The following is an 18,715-nucleotide window of genomic DNA, read 5'->3' on the forward strand; positions in this document are numbered from 1 at the left end:
AAAATTTCCCAGCTTTTAGGAGTCCCTGCAGGCATGGGGGGAATGATCCTTAATTCCTGATTTCCATCTTATTGCTGGGCTCAGGGCATTTTATTTTAATATAGAATTTTATGGGAATTCCTAAAGGGACTTTTCACATCCATATTTCCTTGTAATGTTGCTGCTGAATCATCTAGGAACTGAAACTTGCTTGGCTGGAGAGCAATGTGTTTTTATAAATTATCGACATGCTGAAATTGGCCTCTGTTCAAAGCAAGCCTTCTACTTTGCTAATATGCCTTGAGTCTAATCCCTGATGTATTGTGGAGGACAAAGATGACTGATCTCCAGCCGGTAAGGCTGGATGCAGGGCCTAGTGACACACACAGGAGATGGAAACTGAGAACATATACGCCAGGGGCAGCATTATCGCTAACATATTAGAAGTGCAAAGACAATTCTGTTGCTTCAGATGTTATATTTCCAAAGAGTCATAAGGGAGCAACAGCTCTCAAGAGCAGGCACAAGTTATTCACTGCAGGCTATCTTCTGATGGGCTCCTTTCTCCCAGTTTTGGTCCTCAACTGAGCGGTGGGCTGTGTCTATCACTGTACAATGCAGCTCTGTTTCCATGGATCCAGATTTTCAATGAAAAGCTTATTTGGTGCAAGACAGGAGTGTTGAGCATTAATTCTACAGCAATAAAAAAATAAGTTGGCCTAGCAGTAAAATGGTGTTGAGGGATGTATGGGAGCTGTGACATCCATCCATTGTGGTGCTGTATGGACGGATTTCTTGCACGGGGTTTTGCTAAGTGGTCTTGGATTTGTGGAAAGCCTCCATGACTTCATGCTGAGGGCTTGGATTTGAGCTGTCCCTGCTGTGTCACAGGAGCAATATTTTGACTTATCCACACTGCGGTGGCTGCCAATGACGGGTCTGGCAAGCTGCTGTTGGCAGAACTGTGCAATGGACTCCTTGATCTCCATTGAGCAGAGGAGGAAGGTGGAGCTGCTGCTTCTTTGAGCCTGCCTGGCAGAGGCATGATTCAGATTTTACAGCTACTTCACTGCTGATCTTGTTGCCAGAAAGGGATAATATTCAAGGAATCACTTATCTTTCAGTTGCTGCTGTCCCAAGACCCTGCATGCACCTTATAAAACTAGTTCTGTGACTTGGCCAACTGGTCACCCAGAGGTTCAGACTCTCCCATGACTCCCCCCTTTCTTATTTACCTGCTGCTCTGCTTAACCTTCTGTGCCCTGCAAGCAGTCCCTTACCTGGAGAGGAGGCGATGGCTATTTGCTGAGTGACCCAGAATCAAACAGTATTTGTTGTGATTTCCCTGTATCTTTAAGCTTCTGACTAAGCTGTGTTCCATGGAGGCAGAATTTGTTCCATGAGAGGCTAATGACCTGATGAAAATTAATGCCCTTGGCCCCTGGTAGCATGAGCTTGACTCAAAGCCAACCGAAACTTGCTGTGGGCACTGGCTCAAAACACCACAGCCCCATCGTGCTGAGTATTTTATGGACAGCCCTGAGCTTGTAGCTGGAGAGCACGAGGAGATATGAAGCCCACATAGCAGGCAGATGAGAACCCATCAGCCCATCCAACACATTGCTGAATACAAAACGAGAAAGGAAGCTTGTAAATACCACACCAAGGAGGCCAGCCCGTGCTGCAAGGATGGGCTGGCGGTCGTACAAGCCTTAGCGCTGCCGCTCACTTCTTGGTCTGCTAATCTGCCACCCAACTGGAGTTTATTTGCTAGAAGTTCTTCCCCAAGCTGGCTCCCAGCAGAGTCTCTGCTGATCCAGCTGTCATCTCTGCACCGCACCGGAGAGCAATGCCAGGCTGGAGCAGAAACAAGCATATAGCTGACAGCTCCAGGATTGGGCCCCAACATACTTTTATGATGATGCTAAGAATTATAGAGCAAACAATACTTAGCCCACAAAAGCTATATGAGAGCTGTTCCCATGATGTTTGCTCAGTCCTCAACTAATTTAGCACATGGGACGGACTGGCAGATTATGCAGCGAGACATGCTAATTCGAGCCTGTGGTTCACGTGAAAGAATGACAAGACAGTCTGGGAGGACAATGCAAGCTAATATTAGAATGCCAGGCAGGGAGTCAGGAATCCTAATCCCAACTGTCACTGACCTGCTCCCAGGCCCTGAATCCCTCTTTGGAGCTGCTTGGAGAAAAGGGACATCTCCCTTTATGTTTGGCTGACTTAGCCTGGAGCCGTTTATCCCAGCCAAGGCTTCTGGCTGTTATTGTATATAAATAGTAACGATGATCATAATCTTTCCATAGAGGGTATGGCACTGTATCCAAGATGCTGCTTTTGTTGGACCAAGCACATGCATGCAGTAGATTCTTCTCTAGCATGAAGATGCTCTTGTGGGACCAGCAAGCAATAAGTTGATCAGGAATGTTTCTGTGAAGATACAGCATCAGACATCACCACGAACTCTTCTGCTTCAGTGCTTCAAAAAGCAAGACAGGGTTTGTACACCTTCCAAATCACTGGGTGATATCTTGTGGTGTGTTAATTGGCTCTGCTTCTGAGAACAGTTATGTGTGTGCTCAGTCTTACACATGTGCTTGTCGGATGCCTGTAAATTACTCTCATAGCAAATGAAGCCAGTCCCCAGATGGCGGCAGGATCAGGGCCGTGCTGTGTGTTGCTGACTCATCTGTAGTGGCTTTTGCCAGAATTATGATTATGACCCAGAGAGGGACCTCCCAGCTACTCCTCACTCTTGAGAGAAGAGCACAGTGATACTGGTTTGGAAGAACTTCTTCAAACACTCAGCTTGCCCATCATTGTGTCTTACTGCTATTTCTTTCTCTCTTTCTCTCTTTCTCTCTTTCTCTCTTTCTCTCTTTCTCTCTTTCTCTCTTTCTCTTCTCTCCTCTCTCTCTTTCTCTCTCTCTCTCTTTCTCTCTCTCTCTTTCTCTCTCTCTCTCTTCTCTCTCTCTCTTTCTCTCTCTCTCTCTTTCTCTCTCTCTCTCTTTCTCTCTCTCTCTCTTTCTCTCTCTCTCTCTTTCTCTCTCTCTCTCTTTCTCTCTCTTTCTCCCCTCTCTCTTTCTCCCTCTCTCTTTCTCCCTCTCTCTCTTTCTCCCTCTCTCTTTCTCCCTCTCTCCTTTTCTCTCTCTCTCTTTCTTTCTCTCTCTTTCTTTCTCTCTCTCTCTTTCTCTCTCTCTTTCTCTCTTTCTTTCTCTCTTATTGAAGGTACTTGAGCACATTTTTTGTAAGGATGAAATCAATTATCTATCATAGAAATATTTTCCCCATTTAGAGTTTCTGCTGGGGGGCAAGAGATTTCTGCTGTTTATTCTGTATACAGAATGGTTATTAATATTCTGTGCTTCAATTCACTTTTGGAAAAAAAAATAACTAGATAGTGGAGCTGGTGGACAAGATACTGCACTGATGCAATCCCACATGCCAGTTAGTTTTGGGAAGCTGAGCCTTTGTGGCTAGTTTTATTATCAAATCATGAGATTGACACCTTTAATTAGCTCCACACAAGCTGTTTCAACCAGGCAGTGCTATGGGGAGAGGTGAGTTTTTCCAAGCTCTGTCTGCCTGTTTTTTTTCTAAATTTAAGCCATCAGACTCAAATACACATCCATCACAAGGGACTATCAACTTACTTAACACACAGCATCTTTGAAAGATTCAGACTTTGCCTCTTCTTTATGGCGCAATAAAGACTTACAGCAGAAGTCTTTCCTGACTTAGCTGTCACCTGGTAGTTTTCAGGTTTTTTAGGGGGAATGAATAGCAAATTTTATGTGTTGAAGATACACAGAGAAAATAGAGCGGAGATACAGAGAATGAGATAGGGAGGCGGTACTGTGTAAAAAGCAGGGGAGGGACAGGGAAAGGCATCTCCGTGAGCCTCAACAGAGCTGATGGTGGAGGTTAAGAATGTGGTGGGGCTCCCCGTGTACCTGCAGAGGGAAGGAGGAGGGTGACAAAGGAGGAGAGAATGAGACTCTTGGGGTCTGAAGTGAGCTTGGGTGAATGTTGGTGCCTTGGGCAGTTGAGTCAAGCCCTCAGTACAAATGTGAGTCCTTTTCCTTTTTGAGCAGGAGAAGTAGAAAGGAGGAGGTTTATCAGCTGAAACAGATGAATTAGGATAGCTTATCTTAGCAAGGCAGAGCTATTGTCTGCTGAAAAGTCTCTGGTAACTCATGCAGAGCCATTAAAATAGCAAAAGAAAAATTCCTAGGGAAGAATGTGACTTAATATCTACCAGACTGGGGGCAGGAACTTACTCCTCCTGTGACTAGGTCACAGTCAAGAAAGACTGGAAGAGTCAAAGCTTTTCTTTTGTTTCTTCTCTTTTTTTTTTTTTTTTTTTTGAAATAGCAGTTCGAAATGCTTCTATGTGTACCAAACCTCCACTCCTGTAAAATCTGCCCCAAATGGATAAAAGTTGAAATATGTGGCAGGCTCAGCTTCCCTTGCAAAGCCAATCTGATCCTTGCTCTAACCACAGGCTGTGCCCTCTCCCCTCCGCTCTGGACTTCTGGGGAGCTTTCCAGGGCTGGGAACAGCCCAGCTCCCTCCTTGCCAAAAAGCCGCACCCGCAGCAATCATATCCTGGAACAGCAATGACTTCTGCAGGGAAGCTATGGTTGAAAGAGATTAATAAACTCAGAAACACAAATGTTAATGAAAGTTAATGAGGTCTATGATTTTTAATTGTGTTGGATTTTTATTTATTTATTTTTTTTTTTTTTTTAAATCTCACTTTTTAAAAGGACTGTTGGGTTCACGCTATCTGTAAGACTCCCCAAGAGGGTATTGCTGTGCTGCCAGGTGGTCAATCTGGGCCCTTGTGTTTCCACCCAATAAGCTCAACAACATCCCAATACACCTGGCCTGTTGTGTGTTATTTAAGCCCTAGTGTATGACAGAGCATGTTTTATGGAGCCATTAATTTATGCTGTGGGTGACTTTAACCACCCAAGAAGTATATTAATGGCCCTATAAAATACACCCTGGAGTGTCTTAATATGGTTATGAGATTGATCTTCAGCTTTATATTCCACTGTGTGTGATGTTATTGAAATAAATTGTAGAGGAAGGTGACACAAGGGATCACAGTAAGGGGTGAGTTCCTTTTTTCTTCTTAGGATTCTGTGGTCACAGATTGTCACAGTGAGTGAGCTGTGGGATAGGGATCCAGCCACCCAGTGGTGGGAGGCTGGAGATGTCCCACCCAAGATGTTTTTGGGGATGGAGCTTGCTAAATGTCCCTAGGCAGCACCTGTCTGTGCTGGGTGGTCTGTGGCTCTAACCAGAACTCGTGTCCTGACACTTGGGAGGTTTTTCTACAGAGTTCAACTGGTACCTGAAGTTGGGTCATCCGCTGAAACACTTGCCAGAGCCAGAACTCAAAGCAGCATCAGCCCAGCTCCTCCTTGCTACCAGAGAGAAGTACCAGCTTGTCTAGAAACCCTGGACACTGCACAGAAATGTCTTCTCTAATTAAGATTAGGTGGGATTAATATGAACAGCAGTTCCCATTTGGGAGATACAGCAACACAGGGATTTCTTACTGAGAGATGCTGGTAGTGTGAGTGTACTAACAGGAAACCCTGACATCTTAAAGGTTCGAAGCCTGTGTTTAAAGTCTCTTTTTTCATAGGATCCACATACTCAGGCTTTCAAAGCCTTGAGGCCTATGATGTAGAAGTATTGAAGGTTTGAGGTTTAGCTGGAAAATAAGAATAAAGTCTGTTGTATTAAATAATCTGTACTTTTGTTTGTAGCCTTCATCATTGTCATATATATTTTTTTTATGCTCTCTGTTGGGAGCGCGTGGCTCTGAACTCTTGTAAACCCACAACATTCTCAGCGACTAGACATGGTTTTTCATCCCAAAACAAGTAAAACTGTGGTTTTCTCTAGTTTTAGTATGAAATTTGAGAGAATTATTTGATGCTTTGGGGAGCTTTGACCCATTTAAAAATCCAAGACATAGCGTGAAATTTCAGAGATGCTTATAAGACCAAGACCACGGATCGATATCCTATTTGAAATGACAATTTTAGCTGTTGTTGTGTGTTTGCAAGGGCGCCCAAAGCATGCTGAGCACCTCCTGAAGGAGGAAGAAAGCACCAGCCCACTCATCCCAACAGATTAGAGGCCGCAGACAGATGGGCTGCCAAACCACAGCGACTGTAGACAAAAGAACAAGGGAATTGGACTCTGCTTAAAGCTCTGAGCCAGCCCAAATCAGGTTTGACAGTGATGTTGTGGGCTGTGAACCAGTAAAGAGTGTGCTGTCCTGCATGAGATGAGGCTGGACCAGCCACTGCAGGTGAGGTAGGATGGAATGTCTGCAGCCAGGCTTGCTTGGACCAGAGATGCGCCTGACCTTCTCCCTGCCCGGTGTTAACGTTCAGCTGTTCCCCAGGTAGGTGTCCTGTGAAGCTTCATTAATTACTATTTATAAAGTGTTTAGAGACCCTTGCAAAAGGAGGGTAGAACTGTAGTTGTTAGAGATGAAAGTGGTCTGTTAATCATTAAGTCAGTTCCCTGCAAAGACAGGACCATGCAGCTGAAACGCAAAGACAGGTTTTTGTGCCATGTAATGACCTGGCTATCCATTAGGCTGGTGTCAGGGACTCTTCTAGGTGAGAACAGCCCTGCTACCAGTCACAGGCTCAGTGCTGTTAATGGCTGACTAAGAGCTTCCTTTAATAGTGGTGGTTGGAGCAGCGGTAAAATGCTGGGCACTTGCAGGGTTAGGAATGAGGGCAATGAAAAATCTTAGCTATATTTGAGCTGTTACAAGTGATGCCAGAGTCCAAGATCTAGGGCTATCCTGACTAACAGCTTGACCTACTGGTCCTTACTGGGTGCAGCTCGGAGATAAAATGGTAGGAAGCTGGTAATGCAGGAAAACTGAAGGCAAAGTCTTAAAATCAAGAGAAAGTTCTGGCTGAGCTTTGTGGATTTTGTTAATTACCAGCAAGAACAATTTTGGGAACACAGTGGCCCAGACATGAGTATGGTGTCAGGATTTTTATGGGAACAACTCACACTTGCATTGGTGTTGCAAGGTTTGGAAGTAAATAGAAAATGTGGCTCAGAAATCTGCCATCTCTAAACCTTCCTAGCAAAATTGTTTTTCTAGTGTTTTTCAAAAACTCTTCCATGAGGCATGAGTCGTTCTGTAAGATCTATTCAGGGCAGCCACAGCTCATGTGATACTCACATGGATCCCAGATGAATCTTAGCTTAGCAGGGCTGTCACATAACACATCCTGCAAAACGATGGTGATGAAAACACGTCACACCCAGCTCTCAGCTGTGAACAGGAGTCTCCTTGCGCTGTGAACTCACACATGTGACGCAACTATCAGCTGGTGCACAGATGAGATATAAACCCTTTCCTGTTAGCCATGCTGCCACTCCTCAGGGCTTGTGGGCCTCCTGAAGCATTTATTGCCCAGGGAGTTTAGTCTTTACTGGTGAAGGCACAATGGAAAGTGTGCTGTCATCCTACAAAGTGACAAATTGGGTAGCAGGTTACAGAGCCAGTGATAGCAGATGTAAGGCAGTTATTGCTGCTCAAACGTAGCGAATCGTCACAGCTTTAAGCATGAAAATTAGGTAGTAAAGTTCTAAATGGAAAGAAATCTTTTAGAGAGATGGAACAAAACAAGGGCTAGACACAGAGGGTAATGTGAATTTTATGAATTTGCTTCTGCATTTGCCCTTCATAGGCAGGAAGGCAGGCTCTGCCCCGCTCCTTGGAAGGGGCTCAGGTACTTATTCCAACTTTCTGAGCCCTGGCAATTCCATCTGCTTCCCATGGAGAGACGTGGACAGTGATGCCTAAGGCGTGGCGGATGGAGCTGACTCACTGCTGTGGTACATGACATTGGGCAAAGTGCTCCCTTGCCTGGAGGTGGCCGTGCCACTTGGGCCACAGACAGCAACTTCTGCAGCCGCAGAGCAGCACCGGCAGCGATGGGGATTTTACAAAATAGCCATCTGAGAGATCTCGGCTGGGGGAAAGAAAGTGGTGGGGATGCAGACTGTGAGGGAAGGACAAGGCTTCCGTACTTCTAGGACAGATGCAAGGGCAAGGAAGGTACCCCTGTCACCCCCTGAAGGTCTGCGAGCTAAGCCTGGCTGATCAGAGCACCAGAGGACTTAGGCTGAACTCCATCCCCAGCTATTGTGCACTGGCTTCCTGAGCCTGCCAGCTCTCCTGCATCACAGACTGTTTCGGTACACGCATGGCTTGAAAAGATGTGAGATAAGAGATCAACACGGGCAGCAGCAGAAGTCTGCGGGCTGTAGCAGCAGAGCACACATTAGGGCAGTGCAGGGAGGGAGACCAGGCTTTTTGTTTCCCTGTGTCACTTCTCAGTCCCGATTAGCAGCAAAATAGGACACACACATATCTGACAACTGAATTCCTTGCTGGAAGGGGTTCGGTCATGCATAAGACTGCTCAAAATGAGGCCTGGCTTTCAGGTTTGAAAGCACAGAGCATGACCTGGAAGGGACAGCTGGTACATGCACACTTACTTATTTTCCCCTTTCGAGTTTTGCACCAGTTCTGGGTAACTTTGAAGAGTTGTGGTCAAGGGCAAATAAATGGATGCATGTCGCATTCCCGAGCAGACAGACCTCACTGTAGGTCTGTCCAGCTTCTAAATGAATATATGGGGAAAATAAAACACGAGAACTTTATTAGCAGCAAATTCGAGCACTTGGAGACTAAGAAGTGGAGAATCGAGGATACAAGCACAGCTTTAACTCATCCTTTTGCAAGCTCTTTGATACTATTTTAATTACAGGCTTGTGCAAGTTTTTCCTTGGCACTTCTGCCTCATTGTGTCCTCTCCTGTAACAAACCCCTGGAAAGCACAGGTGAGCAGTGATTCCGGAGGTTTGCAACTTGCAAAATCCTAGAAATCCTCCTGGGAAAACAAGGGATTACCCTTGCTCTCCCCCAAAACATTAACATCTTCAGGGTCCGAACTTTTCCAGGAGCAACCAGCGGAGCCGTGTGTGGTGAAGACCCCTCTCTGCCCCACAGCCCCTTCCCAGAGCTGAGTTATTTCTGCTGGGGGGTTTCGCCCAAGCCCCGCCCGAGGGGCACAGCCGCAGGCACCCACTTTCCCTTTCGGAAAAGTTCTTCGTGAGAGCGGGGCCCTTCCAACCGGGTCACGCACCGGCCCCGCGGCCGGGGGTACCGCGGTGGGACCGGGGCTCGCACGTGTGGCGCGGGGGGGCCGGGCCGGGCCGGGCCGTGCCGGGGGCGGGGAGGCGGGCGGGGGCCGGGCCGGGGCGGGGTGTGCGAGGGCGCCTGCGCCGGCGGCGCGGAGCGCGGCGGAGCGGGACGGACCGAAGTGTAACAAAACAAACGGGTCTTTGTATTGCCTTAAAGGCGCCGTGCGCCGCCTCCGCGCCCCGCGCAGCGCCCGCGGAGAGGGGCAGCAAAACAGAGCAGCAGCGCGGGAAGGAGAGGACCAGCCGGATTTGCTTTTTCAGCGCTTTTTTTTTTTCTTTCCTTTCTTTCTTTTTTTTTTTTTTTTTTTAATACACGGGAGAGGGACGGCGAGAGGCGGGCGCGCGCCCTCCGCGGGCGCGGAGCCATGCGGGCCGAGCGCGGCCGGAGCGGGGCGCGGCGCCGGCGGTGATGGCTTGAGGGGCCCCGGACCGGCGGCGCGGTCTATGAGGCAGCCGGTCGGCGCCCCCTGCGCACCTGCTTATCGCTCTCCCGCGGGCGCGGAGAGCCGCGCAGCACCATGTCGCGCGTCGTCCAGAAGAAGAACCACTGGGCCAGCCGGGTGCGGCAGTGCTCGCTCACCCGCGGGCCCGGCGGGCAGCTGGGCTTCGTCCTGCTCGGCGGCGCGGAGCACGGCGAGTTCCCCTACGCGGGCGCGGTGGTGGGGGACGGCGAGGCAGCGCTGAGCGAAGGGGAGCTGCTGCTGGAGGTGCAGGGGGTCCGCGTCTCGGGGCTGCCGCGCTACGACGTGCTGGAAGTGATCCGGAGCTGCAAGGACCCCATCGTGGTGAAAGCCGTCCGACAAGGTGCGAGCGGGGACGCGGGGGGACCCACCTTGCGCTGCCCACGGGGCTGCGGGGGAGGCGGAGGGCACCTCCGAGGGTACCGGGTGGCCAAGGGCTAGATGTGGTACAGAAGTGAGATGGGAACATTTGCACTTTTATCGTGTGCACTTCTGCACGGGCACCTTATCGTCCGGACTCAGTCTGGAGTCTCCCTGCAGTTTTCTGGCCTGCGCTAAGCACCACGAGCAGTTGCGTGAGACTTTCCCGAAGGTACCGCGGAGCCTCCAGTGCTCCCTGCGGGGGCACCCACGGGTGTTGAGGGGGGAACCCTGGGTCCGGGACTGACCCCTGGAGCTGCCAAGGCAGACCCGCAGCTGGGGGAATGTGGCAGAGATTTCCTCCTCCAGCAGCTGAGCATCCTTTCGAGCAGCCGCGTTGCTGAGGGAATAACTGGAGTCTTGTTCAAAAAGTGCAGCATGTTATTACCGGCTGTCTGCCTTGGGAAGGGAAAAGCTGTGACCCTCTTGCCAGGGCAGTTCTTCTCTCTGGCTGAAAGTCAGCTCGGGTTTGCCTTTTTTTTTTTTCTTTCCCTGATTTGCCCTAGGTGAGGGCACATCTGCGCTCCCAGCCCTGCCATGCACAGGTGAAGGCATGCGCAGGTAGCTCTTTCATTTGGCTGAGGAAGAGGATAGGAAGAGTCCTCTCATGCGAGATTGAAAAAAAAAAAAAAGAAACCAAAACACTTCACATCCGTGTACATGTAACAGTCACTCAACAGGTTAGTGTAACAGGCCTGGCTAATGGGCTTGTAATTTCCAGGACAGGACTTGAGTTTAGTGCCAGGAAACTGTTAGTGTTGCCACAGCTGCTCTGGGGTTGGTTGTATGGGCAGGATGAGCAGGGCTGCAGCTGAACACCTGGAGATGCGCAGGGTGGAAAAGCACCCCAGGGTCAGTTCCAGTGGGAGGAAGGAAGGGAAGTTTTCTTCCTATCACCCAAGAGATTCCTTAGGGGAAAGTTTATTTGTCATCCAGGCATGTGTACATCCCAAAGTTGAGGCTTTTGCTGTAGCTGGTGGTGCAAGAGGGTTTTTATTCTGTAGTTGGTTCAGCCCAGCTGGTCACTGCAGACAAGATTCGTGGCCAGCTGGCAGAACTGTCACCTGAAGTCTGATCCCTGGTCTCATCCATGAGCAGAACCGGAGGGCTGCAGGCACTTGTTTCACAGTCATCCTTCAAACCTCCGGAGCTGGAGCAGGTCGCAGCAATGGGGTGTCAGAGCAGAGCTGAGCCATGGCTGGGCTGTGCAATCCCCTCTGCCACCTGCTCCCCTCCTGCAGGGCTAATGCCAGCTCAAACCTGCCTGGGAGCCGGTGTCCCGAAGCACAGCTACTTGTTAGTGATTTCCAAGAGCCAGTAGAAATATTCTAGCAAACAGTGTCGAACTCCAACACAACCGGTTTTCTTTATAAATGCACATTTTCCCTGCTGCATTTTCTCAGCTTCACTGAGGAGTGGGGAGCGAAACTGAGCCTGCTGGTTTCCCTGCCCAGGCGGGAGGGCAAGAAAAGCGTGGAGAAAAGTATGAGGAAATTAGGCAGCTTTTTTTTTTTTTTTTTTTTTCCATACTGATTGTTTTAGCAGAAGTGTTAAAATACAGCTTCTGATTTTGCAATGTGATCAGTGTTGGTAAATTAACAGAGGTGTTTATAAAACTCCTTCCCAACCAAGCAATTTGTCATTAAACTTTTGGTTGTTTTGGAAACACTAGTTAATCTAAATAGAAACATGTCATAGGAATATACCAGAAATGACAGACTTCAGTGGTAAATGTGTCTCAGCTCCTGCGTATGGTCAAAAGAAGGGGTGAGAGCTGAGTTTCAGCAGACTGGTTGGGCTTACCTGGAAGCTGGTTGAAAAAGGTTCAAAACCCAGCCTGGAGTCAGGGCAGGCACTTGAACCTTGGACCATCCTCATTCAGAAGTGAGAACCAAGTCCCTGGTTACTATGGGACTGCAGTTTCCTTCCCTCCCGCCCCGCCCTGTATTTTATTTTTTTAAAATGCTTTATTAAACGGGAATGTAGAATATGCATTTGTATATTTTTAAAATAGTTAAATATTTTTGTGGGCTGGAAGGCAGCTCCCTGTGCCACTCAGTGATAGCCTGGTAACTGCACACTCCTCTGCGCAGAACAGGGAACTCCCTTATGGATCAGGATCATAAGTGTAGAAAAGAAGAGTGTTTTAATTAAAATGCATTTCTTTTATGTTGATTAAAAAAATCTCATTATGGGGATGGCAACTGCCATTCAACAGGCGGTGTGTGGCACTAGAGCAGAGAGTGAAGGAGTGTGAAGATAAGATTGTAATGACATTTTTAACTAAGATTCTCCTCCTTTTCGCAGTTCTTAGTGCCTAATCAACTGGTGCTGAAGTGCTAGGGCAATATTAGCTTGGAAAGGTATAGGTTTTATTGCCTTGTCTATTTCGTTTGACATTTACAAGGCTGGAAAAACAGGAAATTTACTATAAATAAGTCACTCATCTGCAGGCATGAACAGAGAAAATAACTGTTCTGACCTTGCACTTAGTGGAAGACAAGAGACTGGGATGTGAAACATAGGTGGAATAGGCTATGTATGGGATTTATCATTGAACTAGATTTTATAGGTTTGCAGGTCTACATGCAGTATTTTTTCTTGCTTTTGTGAGTTGTAAGTTTGAGTAGGTTCCCACAAAGTACAAAAAGGGGGAACCTACCTAAATTCACTTAATTGGAATAACGATATTTAATACTGCTCATGTGGGATTTCTCAGTCCTTTGCTTAACCTGTGAGAAAAACTAAATAACTTTAATGAAGATTTTCCTTTCTTTTCCCCATATGCACCCTTTTTAGGTATTATGTTTGAGGCAAAAAAATGTACCACTATAGTTGCCTGTTTTGTAGAGAGAGATAGAGGAAGAATCTGCTGCCATGTATCTCAGCAACTTTCAGAACTGTCAAATGTGTGGAAAAAACCTCAGTTAACATGTAGTGCTTTTATGACTGACTGTTTCCATCTTACATCTGTGCCTAAATTCTGATGAAATTGGCAATTAACTCCTGTGGAGTTAATAAATGCATTTTTATTATTACTTGGTCTGAGAGTATAGAATTAATAGATGGAATTACAGGAGTAATGGTCATGTATTCTTGTTTAAAGCAGGCATTGCCTTAACAGGATGATTTCTCAGCTGTATTGTGAATATTGTACCTTCCTTGAACACATTTCATGTTTGTCAAAATAGCTCACTTGGGTAAATTGATAATATATGGTTCACTCGGATAAAACAAAATTGGGCATACTATTTCTTCTTATGTATCTCAATTAACAGAGTCCAGCACAACAGAACAGAAGTTTATCATCCCCTGTTATTCACAGGGGAAGAAGCAAGGCTGTATCTATAAAAAATTGACGGCGTTTTGTTTAAGGCAAGGTATCTGGGTTTTCTTTCTCCCTCAGTGACAGATCGACACATTCAGTGAGATTCAGATTGTGGCCTTTAAGTTTTTTTGCTCCTTGTTTAGCCGACCTGTGCCAAGTCATACTAAGCCAAGAAGTCGGTATGGGAAACTGTCAAAGTTAATATGTTTGTACACTTATTTTTAAATTGTGGGCTTTTTTTGTTCTCCGTTCCCTAAAAAGTCTCAGGATTCCAAACTCTAAATGACCAGTTGCTTTGAAGGCAGGAGGTGCTGAGTTTATGCAATTAAAGATTTTCATAGTGCTTTACAGCTGGGATGATCTCACAGTAGGGAGGAATTGTAGGTTTGTGGGGTTTTTTTCTCTTTGCCCTACACAGGGCAAACAGGAGCAGGCGTGATCCCAAACAGAAACCGTCACTGTTTACCCAGTGCTATCAGCTGCATTTGTTTCTTTTCAAACATTAACTTGACCCTAAGATAAATTCTGAAATATGGTGCAGTGACTCAGCGCTTCAATGTCAGGCTTGCATTTGTTACACGAAGCGATCATGCGATGTTGAAATTAGTTACATGTACTAATGTGAACAAAACCAGCTTCTTTCAAAGAGTTTGCATGAGCTGGCATTTGGACCTTTTTCTTTCATTTTCCTGAGAGCTCGTGAGAGAATTGCTGGCTTGGATTTTTTTTTTGTAGAACATTAAAAATGACGCATCTGTAAATTTGTGTGTGTTCAGTAGTCTGGCAAACACTGGTAAGCAGAGTGTCACTTTGTTAGTGGGTGACATTGAACATCCCACGTTAGGTCGGCGGTGCCTCCCTGAGCTGCAGTGGAGCTGGCGCTGGGTTTGCTGTGCGGGCAGCTGCCACCCTTGGCCAGCCCGGGGAAAGCTGTGCAGAGAGCGAGCTCTGGCTGTTCTTAGTTTGCTTCCGCAGCCTCATGCATGAGCTCCAAGGAGCATTTTCCTTTAGTCCTTGCATAGCTGAGTGCCAGTCACTTGCATGGTAAATTCTGTACGTTGTTTTTCCGTTTGACCCAAATTCTTTTAGGACCCAAGTGGATTTCAAGTGGAGGGAAAGATTTGCCATCCGAACATTTGGGTGACATTCATGCGTTTTAGATTTATAAGGCCTGTTTTCAACACTGACCTGCTGGGAGAAGCCTTGTGCAGGGCTAGTCACCACATGAAATAAAAAAAGGCAGAATCTCTTTTTTGCATTACTTCTAATACATTTTTCTACAAATCAGTAATCTTTAGAGTAGTATTGCATTTAGTAGTCGCGACGTGTATGTCTGTGTACTAAATGCTGTGATGAAGACCTTGTCTTTACTATGCCTTAATTTGCAGTGCAGTACCTGTCAGGATTTAGAAGATGATCCTACTTGTGGCAAACCAGTTCATCCATCCTCTCTGGAGCCATGAGGTAGCACCCAGAGATGGACATTAGAGCCCAAATGCCACATCTTTTCTGTTACCAAAAATTTCAGGAATTAATGCCATCCTCTTAGTGGCATGAAATGGGATTATGTTTTCCACAATAAGTTTAATATTTACACCCATTGAGATGGGACTCCAGGCTCCCTCTTTATGGCCGGTCAGATCACAGAGCAATTAAATCACAATTATATTCTAATTATGAGCAGTCATTCAACATTGCAAAATAAGATGTTAACACCATCCTGCCTGCTGTTTCTGTTTACTTTTTAAGACCAAGTTACAACTCCTGCATGAGTGACTTATTGGCCTGCCATTGTGGGATTTAAGATTAAACTTCCATGTATCTTGTTAGAAATGCAGGAACTTCTTTTACAGGTTTGAAAGCCAAACCATCAGTAGCTCATTGTATTCCCATGTTTGGTATTGTCATGTTCCTCTGGTTCAGGCTGCAATCATGCATGGCTGTTTCTGTATCTCTTTCCCTATCTGATGCCTGAGAAGTACCCTGCTCCTTTGGCAGTGTGTACCTGCACAAGGAACACGTTTGCCCAAGGGCAGCTACATTAAGATGTAAAGATTTTCTGAGTAGCACTTGCCTGGCTGTGCAGAACTGATGGTTTGGGCGAACACATTCCTCATTTGTTAGATTTTAGCATCCTCAGCTTGGAGGTAACTGAGAATATGCTGCTGCCTTAGGGGCTCTTTCTGTCGCATTACAAGGTGTGAGCTGTGGGCAAGGGTGGGATCCTTGGGACCTCTGTTGAGGTTTTTAAAAATAATTTGACCGAGTTTGTTATTTACATTTCTTTACTCTCATCCAGACACAAGCTGTGCTTGCTAGTTATTTCAAGTGTTGCGTTTTTTTTTTCACACTTCCTCTGACTTTGAGTGGAACGCATAAATCAAGACATATGGGTTTTGATCTTTGTTTGCTGCAAGTGACTTAAATTTCTTGGTGAAAAGCACGGAGTACTGGTTCTGTATGAGCAAGTGCCACGAATTTATAGGAGGACTACGACGAATTTGAGACGAAAAAAAAGCTGAAGACAGTGATCTTACCATGAGCAGTCAGTGGTACTCAGGGGGCTGATACTCACACCTCTCCATCCCATTTCAGCTCCTCCAGCTCCACATCCCGACTCCGGGAGCAGCAAAATTCAGGATCCTCTCAGTCTGTATTTTTTTTTTTTTTTCTAGCTCAGCTGTGGAAAAAAAAAATTGTTTTGCCTTTTAGGAACTGAGTATTAAGTGACCTGTTTGCACCAAGGGCATAGGGATGGGTCGGCTCGCTGTGATGTACGAAGATCCTATCCGCTCCTGTTGCCCTGTCACCAGAGGCATCGCTTGCAGGACGGAGAAAACAGCAGCTTTTCAGGGCTGAGTGACAGTGCTGCTGAGCATGCAAGAACAGTTCCTGCAGAAACGTAATTTCCACCACTATCATCATTTTCTCTGTCTCTCTTGACACTTGAGATTTTGTTTTCTCAGTTCATGTTTCAGTCTCGTGCAATTTGCTTTGGCTCAACTGCTGTGCTGGTTTGACAGGTGAGGCTGCATGTCCTGCTAGAGCTGGCAGCCCCATGAGACCCACATATTCAGTGCATTTGTTGGTTTAAGTTTGGGGTTCCCCGCAAAGATCTGGTGTTGGGAAATAAACCTAAGCCTGAGCTATTGGCCAGAGTTTGTTTTCTGCTGATCTGATAAGAGAGCTGTGGCTGCCTGTTTCCAGAGCAGCTTGGCAGCTTTTACTTTGGGCTGGTATGTTGGCAGATTTAGATTTTTATTTTTCTTTATTTTGCTTTTTTGCTTTTCCATTACACCAAATAAACAGACCAGCATCTTGGTCCTGCAGGAGCAGCGTGGCTCAGGTTAGCTGGGATATTTTTGTTGAGATCCACCCTTCAGTTTCCAAAGGTCAGACACTCCATCCATCCTCCCTCCTGCGACATTTTAAATGGTTTCCAGAGCTATTTCACTGCTATGGGCTGGAATGATGGCACTGCTCTCTCTGCTGGTCTGCAGTCCTGACTTAGGCATCATTTGTGCTGAACTGTTTTGTGTTAGTAATATTATTTAAGCCTTTTTTTTTTTTTTTTTGCTGCCCCTAGTAGACCTTGGAGAAACAAAGTAGTTTTTTTCTTCAGGTCCTGACGTTTTGGTTACATTTTTACAGACTTGGCTTTTGATTGAGAACAGTTCCTGTTTTTACATCTGAGAGGGCTTGTGTCATAACTTAAAAGAAAAATAAGGTAAAAATATTTATTGGATTTCACTGATTGTTCCCTATTAGACTAAACAATAGTGCTTATTACATAGTGTGAAAATAATGCAAACCACCCTGTCTTCATAATGGAACAGGAGAAAAAAGAAAACAAAACAAACAAAGCCTTTGGGATGACTTGCAAAGTGGAACAGATGCCCTTACATTTGGAAGGCATTTGAATAAGGAATCAATTTTGCATGGTTTGCTAGTCCTTGACTAAAGAGTTCATTGTCTTGGATTATACATCTGTAATTTTGAAGCCCTGAAGTCAGTGCCTCAGTACAATTAGGTTGGGTAGAGACCGACTTTTCTTTCTTCATATCCTTAATCACAGGGACTTGTTTTTTAAGGGGAAAACCTCGACTCTGGGATTTTCATTTAGTTATTAACAAAAAGCCTTTGAAAAAGAAGCTGCCTAAAATCCAGCCACTCCCTCAACACAAACAAAGCTGTGCAGATAGAGTACTTAAAAAAAAAACCCAAAACTTTGATGTTCAACTTCTCCTATTCCAGTGGAGAAGATCCTGTGCTAAGTGGGTGTTAGTCCAAACCGATGACAGACGCAGATGTGTTTTGGATGCATGAGAGAGAGAGGGGAAAGTTACCTCCCAAACAGGCTGAACTGGGCAGGTGAGGACCTGGGCTGCAGAATAATTGAAAAGACTTCAAAAGACAGCAGAGAAGATGCCTGTTCTCCTTTCCCAAAGGTGCCTGCAGATTCCTAATTAGCAATATAAGTGGCAGGGGTACAAGAGGATCCTCCTGGGGCTCGGACCTGCAGAGGAACAGTTCACTGGAGCCTTGCTGGAACCAGGGGTGGCTGGAGGAGAGGGGCAGGAAGAGCAGCAGGAGATGTGTGAGAGATAACAAACGCATCAGGTTGAGGAAAGATTTCTCTGTTCACTGCTGGGTTTGTTACTGATGCTGAGGCCATCTCTAAAAGCAGAGGTAGCCGAGCGCTTTCTGCAGGACCAGCTGATGACAGAGCAGTCTAGACCAACATGTTCTTCTTCAGGGAGCCCTAAATGCCTACAATGATGTATAATAATATAGGATACAACTTTGTCGTTGAATATCCTGTTAGGACACAATGCCTAAAATAGCTGGTGTTCCTCCAGGCTGCAGCCTGCGTGTCGCCTGCCCAGCGTGGGGACGGCCGAGGATGCCTGGCACAGCGCAGCCTGGGGTGCCTGCTGCCCAGTGAGCCTGGAGAGGAGAAGAATGTGGCTTGGCTGGGTTTGGGGACACCGTCTAGTTCCCCCCTTTGCAGTGCTGGCACTGGTGCTTGGCAAAGGCCCTGAGGGACAGGACGCCTGATGGGGCTTTGGCAACCACCGGTCCAGCCCAGGCTTTGTTCTCTCCCTGTCCTAAGGGTGAAAGGGGGATTAGTTTGATGTAAAACAAAGAATTGTGTCCTTTTCTTTTCCCTGGTATGCATTTTTCCTTAAACAATGAAGTGACTAATATAGAATGTCTTGTTAATGTGCGCTGGTCGTGGTGA

The 18,715-nt window shown here is 46.4% G+C and overlaps 1 protein-coding gene across 27 annotated transcripts in view; it reads left to right on the forward strand.

Annotated features, from left to right (window-relative positions):
- Nucleotides 1-9,341: 9,341 nt before the first annotated feature.
- The window catches only part of MAGI1 (membrane associated guanylate kinase, WW and PDZ domain containing 1), a 342,732-nt gene continuing 333,358 nt past the window's right edge, over nucleotides 9,342-18,715 (forward strand). For 17 of the 27 annotated variants that reach the window (XM_065075477.1, XM_065075479.1, XM_065075480.1 and 14 more), the window contains exon 1: nucleotides 9,343-10,068. In XM_065075477.1, the coding sequence (XP_064931549.1) occupies nucleotides 9,783-10,068 (286 nt within the window). In that variant the 5' untranslated portion in view covers nucleotides 9,343-9,782. Of the gene's footprint in view, nucleotides 10,069-18,715 lie in introns of all 27 variants that reach the window. The other 10 variants (XM_065075499.1, XM_065075485.1, XM_065075494.1 and 7 more) reach the window with 2 other exon arrangements.

Source organism: Columba livia, chromosome 10 (assembly GCF_036013475.1).
Source record: "Columba livia isolate bColLiv1 breed racing homer chromosome 10, bColLiv1.pat.W.v2, whole genome shotgun sequence".
Taxonomy (NCBI): Eukaryota; Metazoa; Chordata; class Aves; order Columbiformes; family Columbidae; genus Columba; species Columba livia.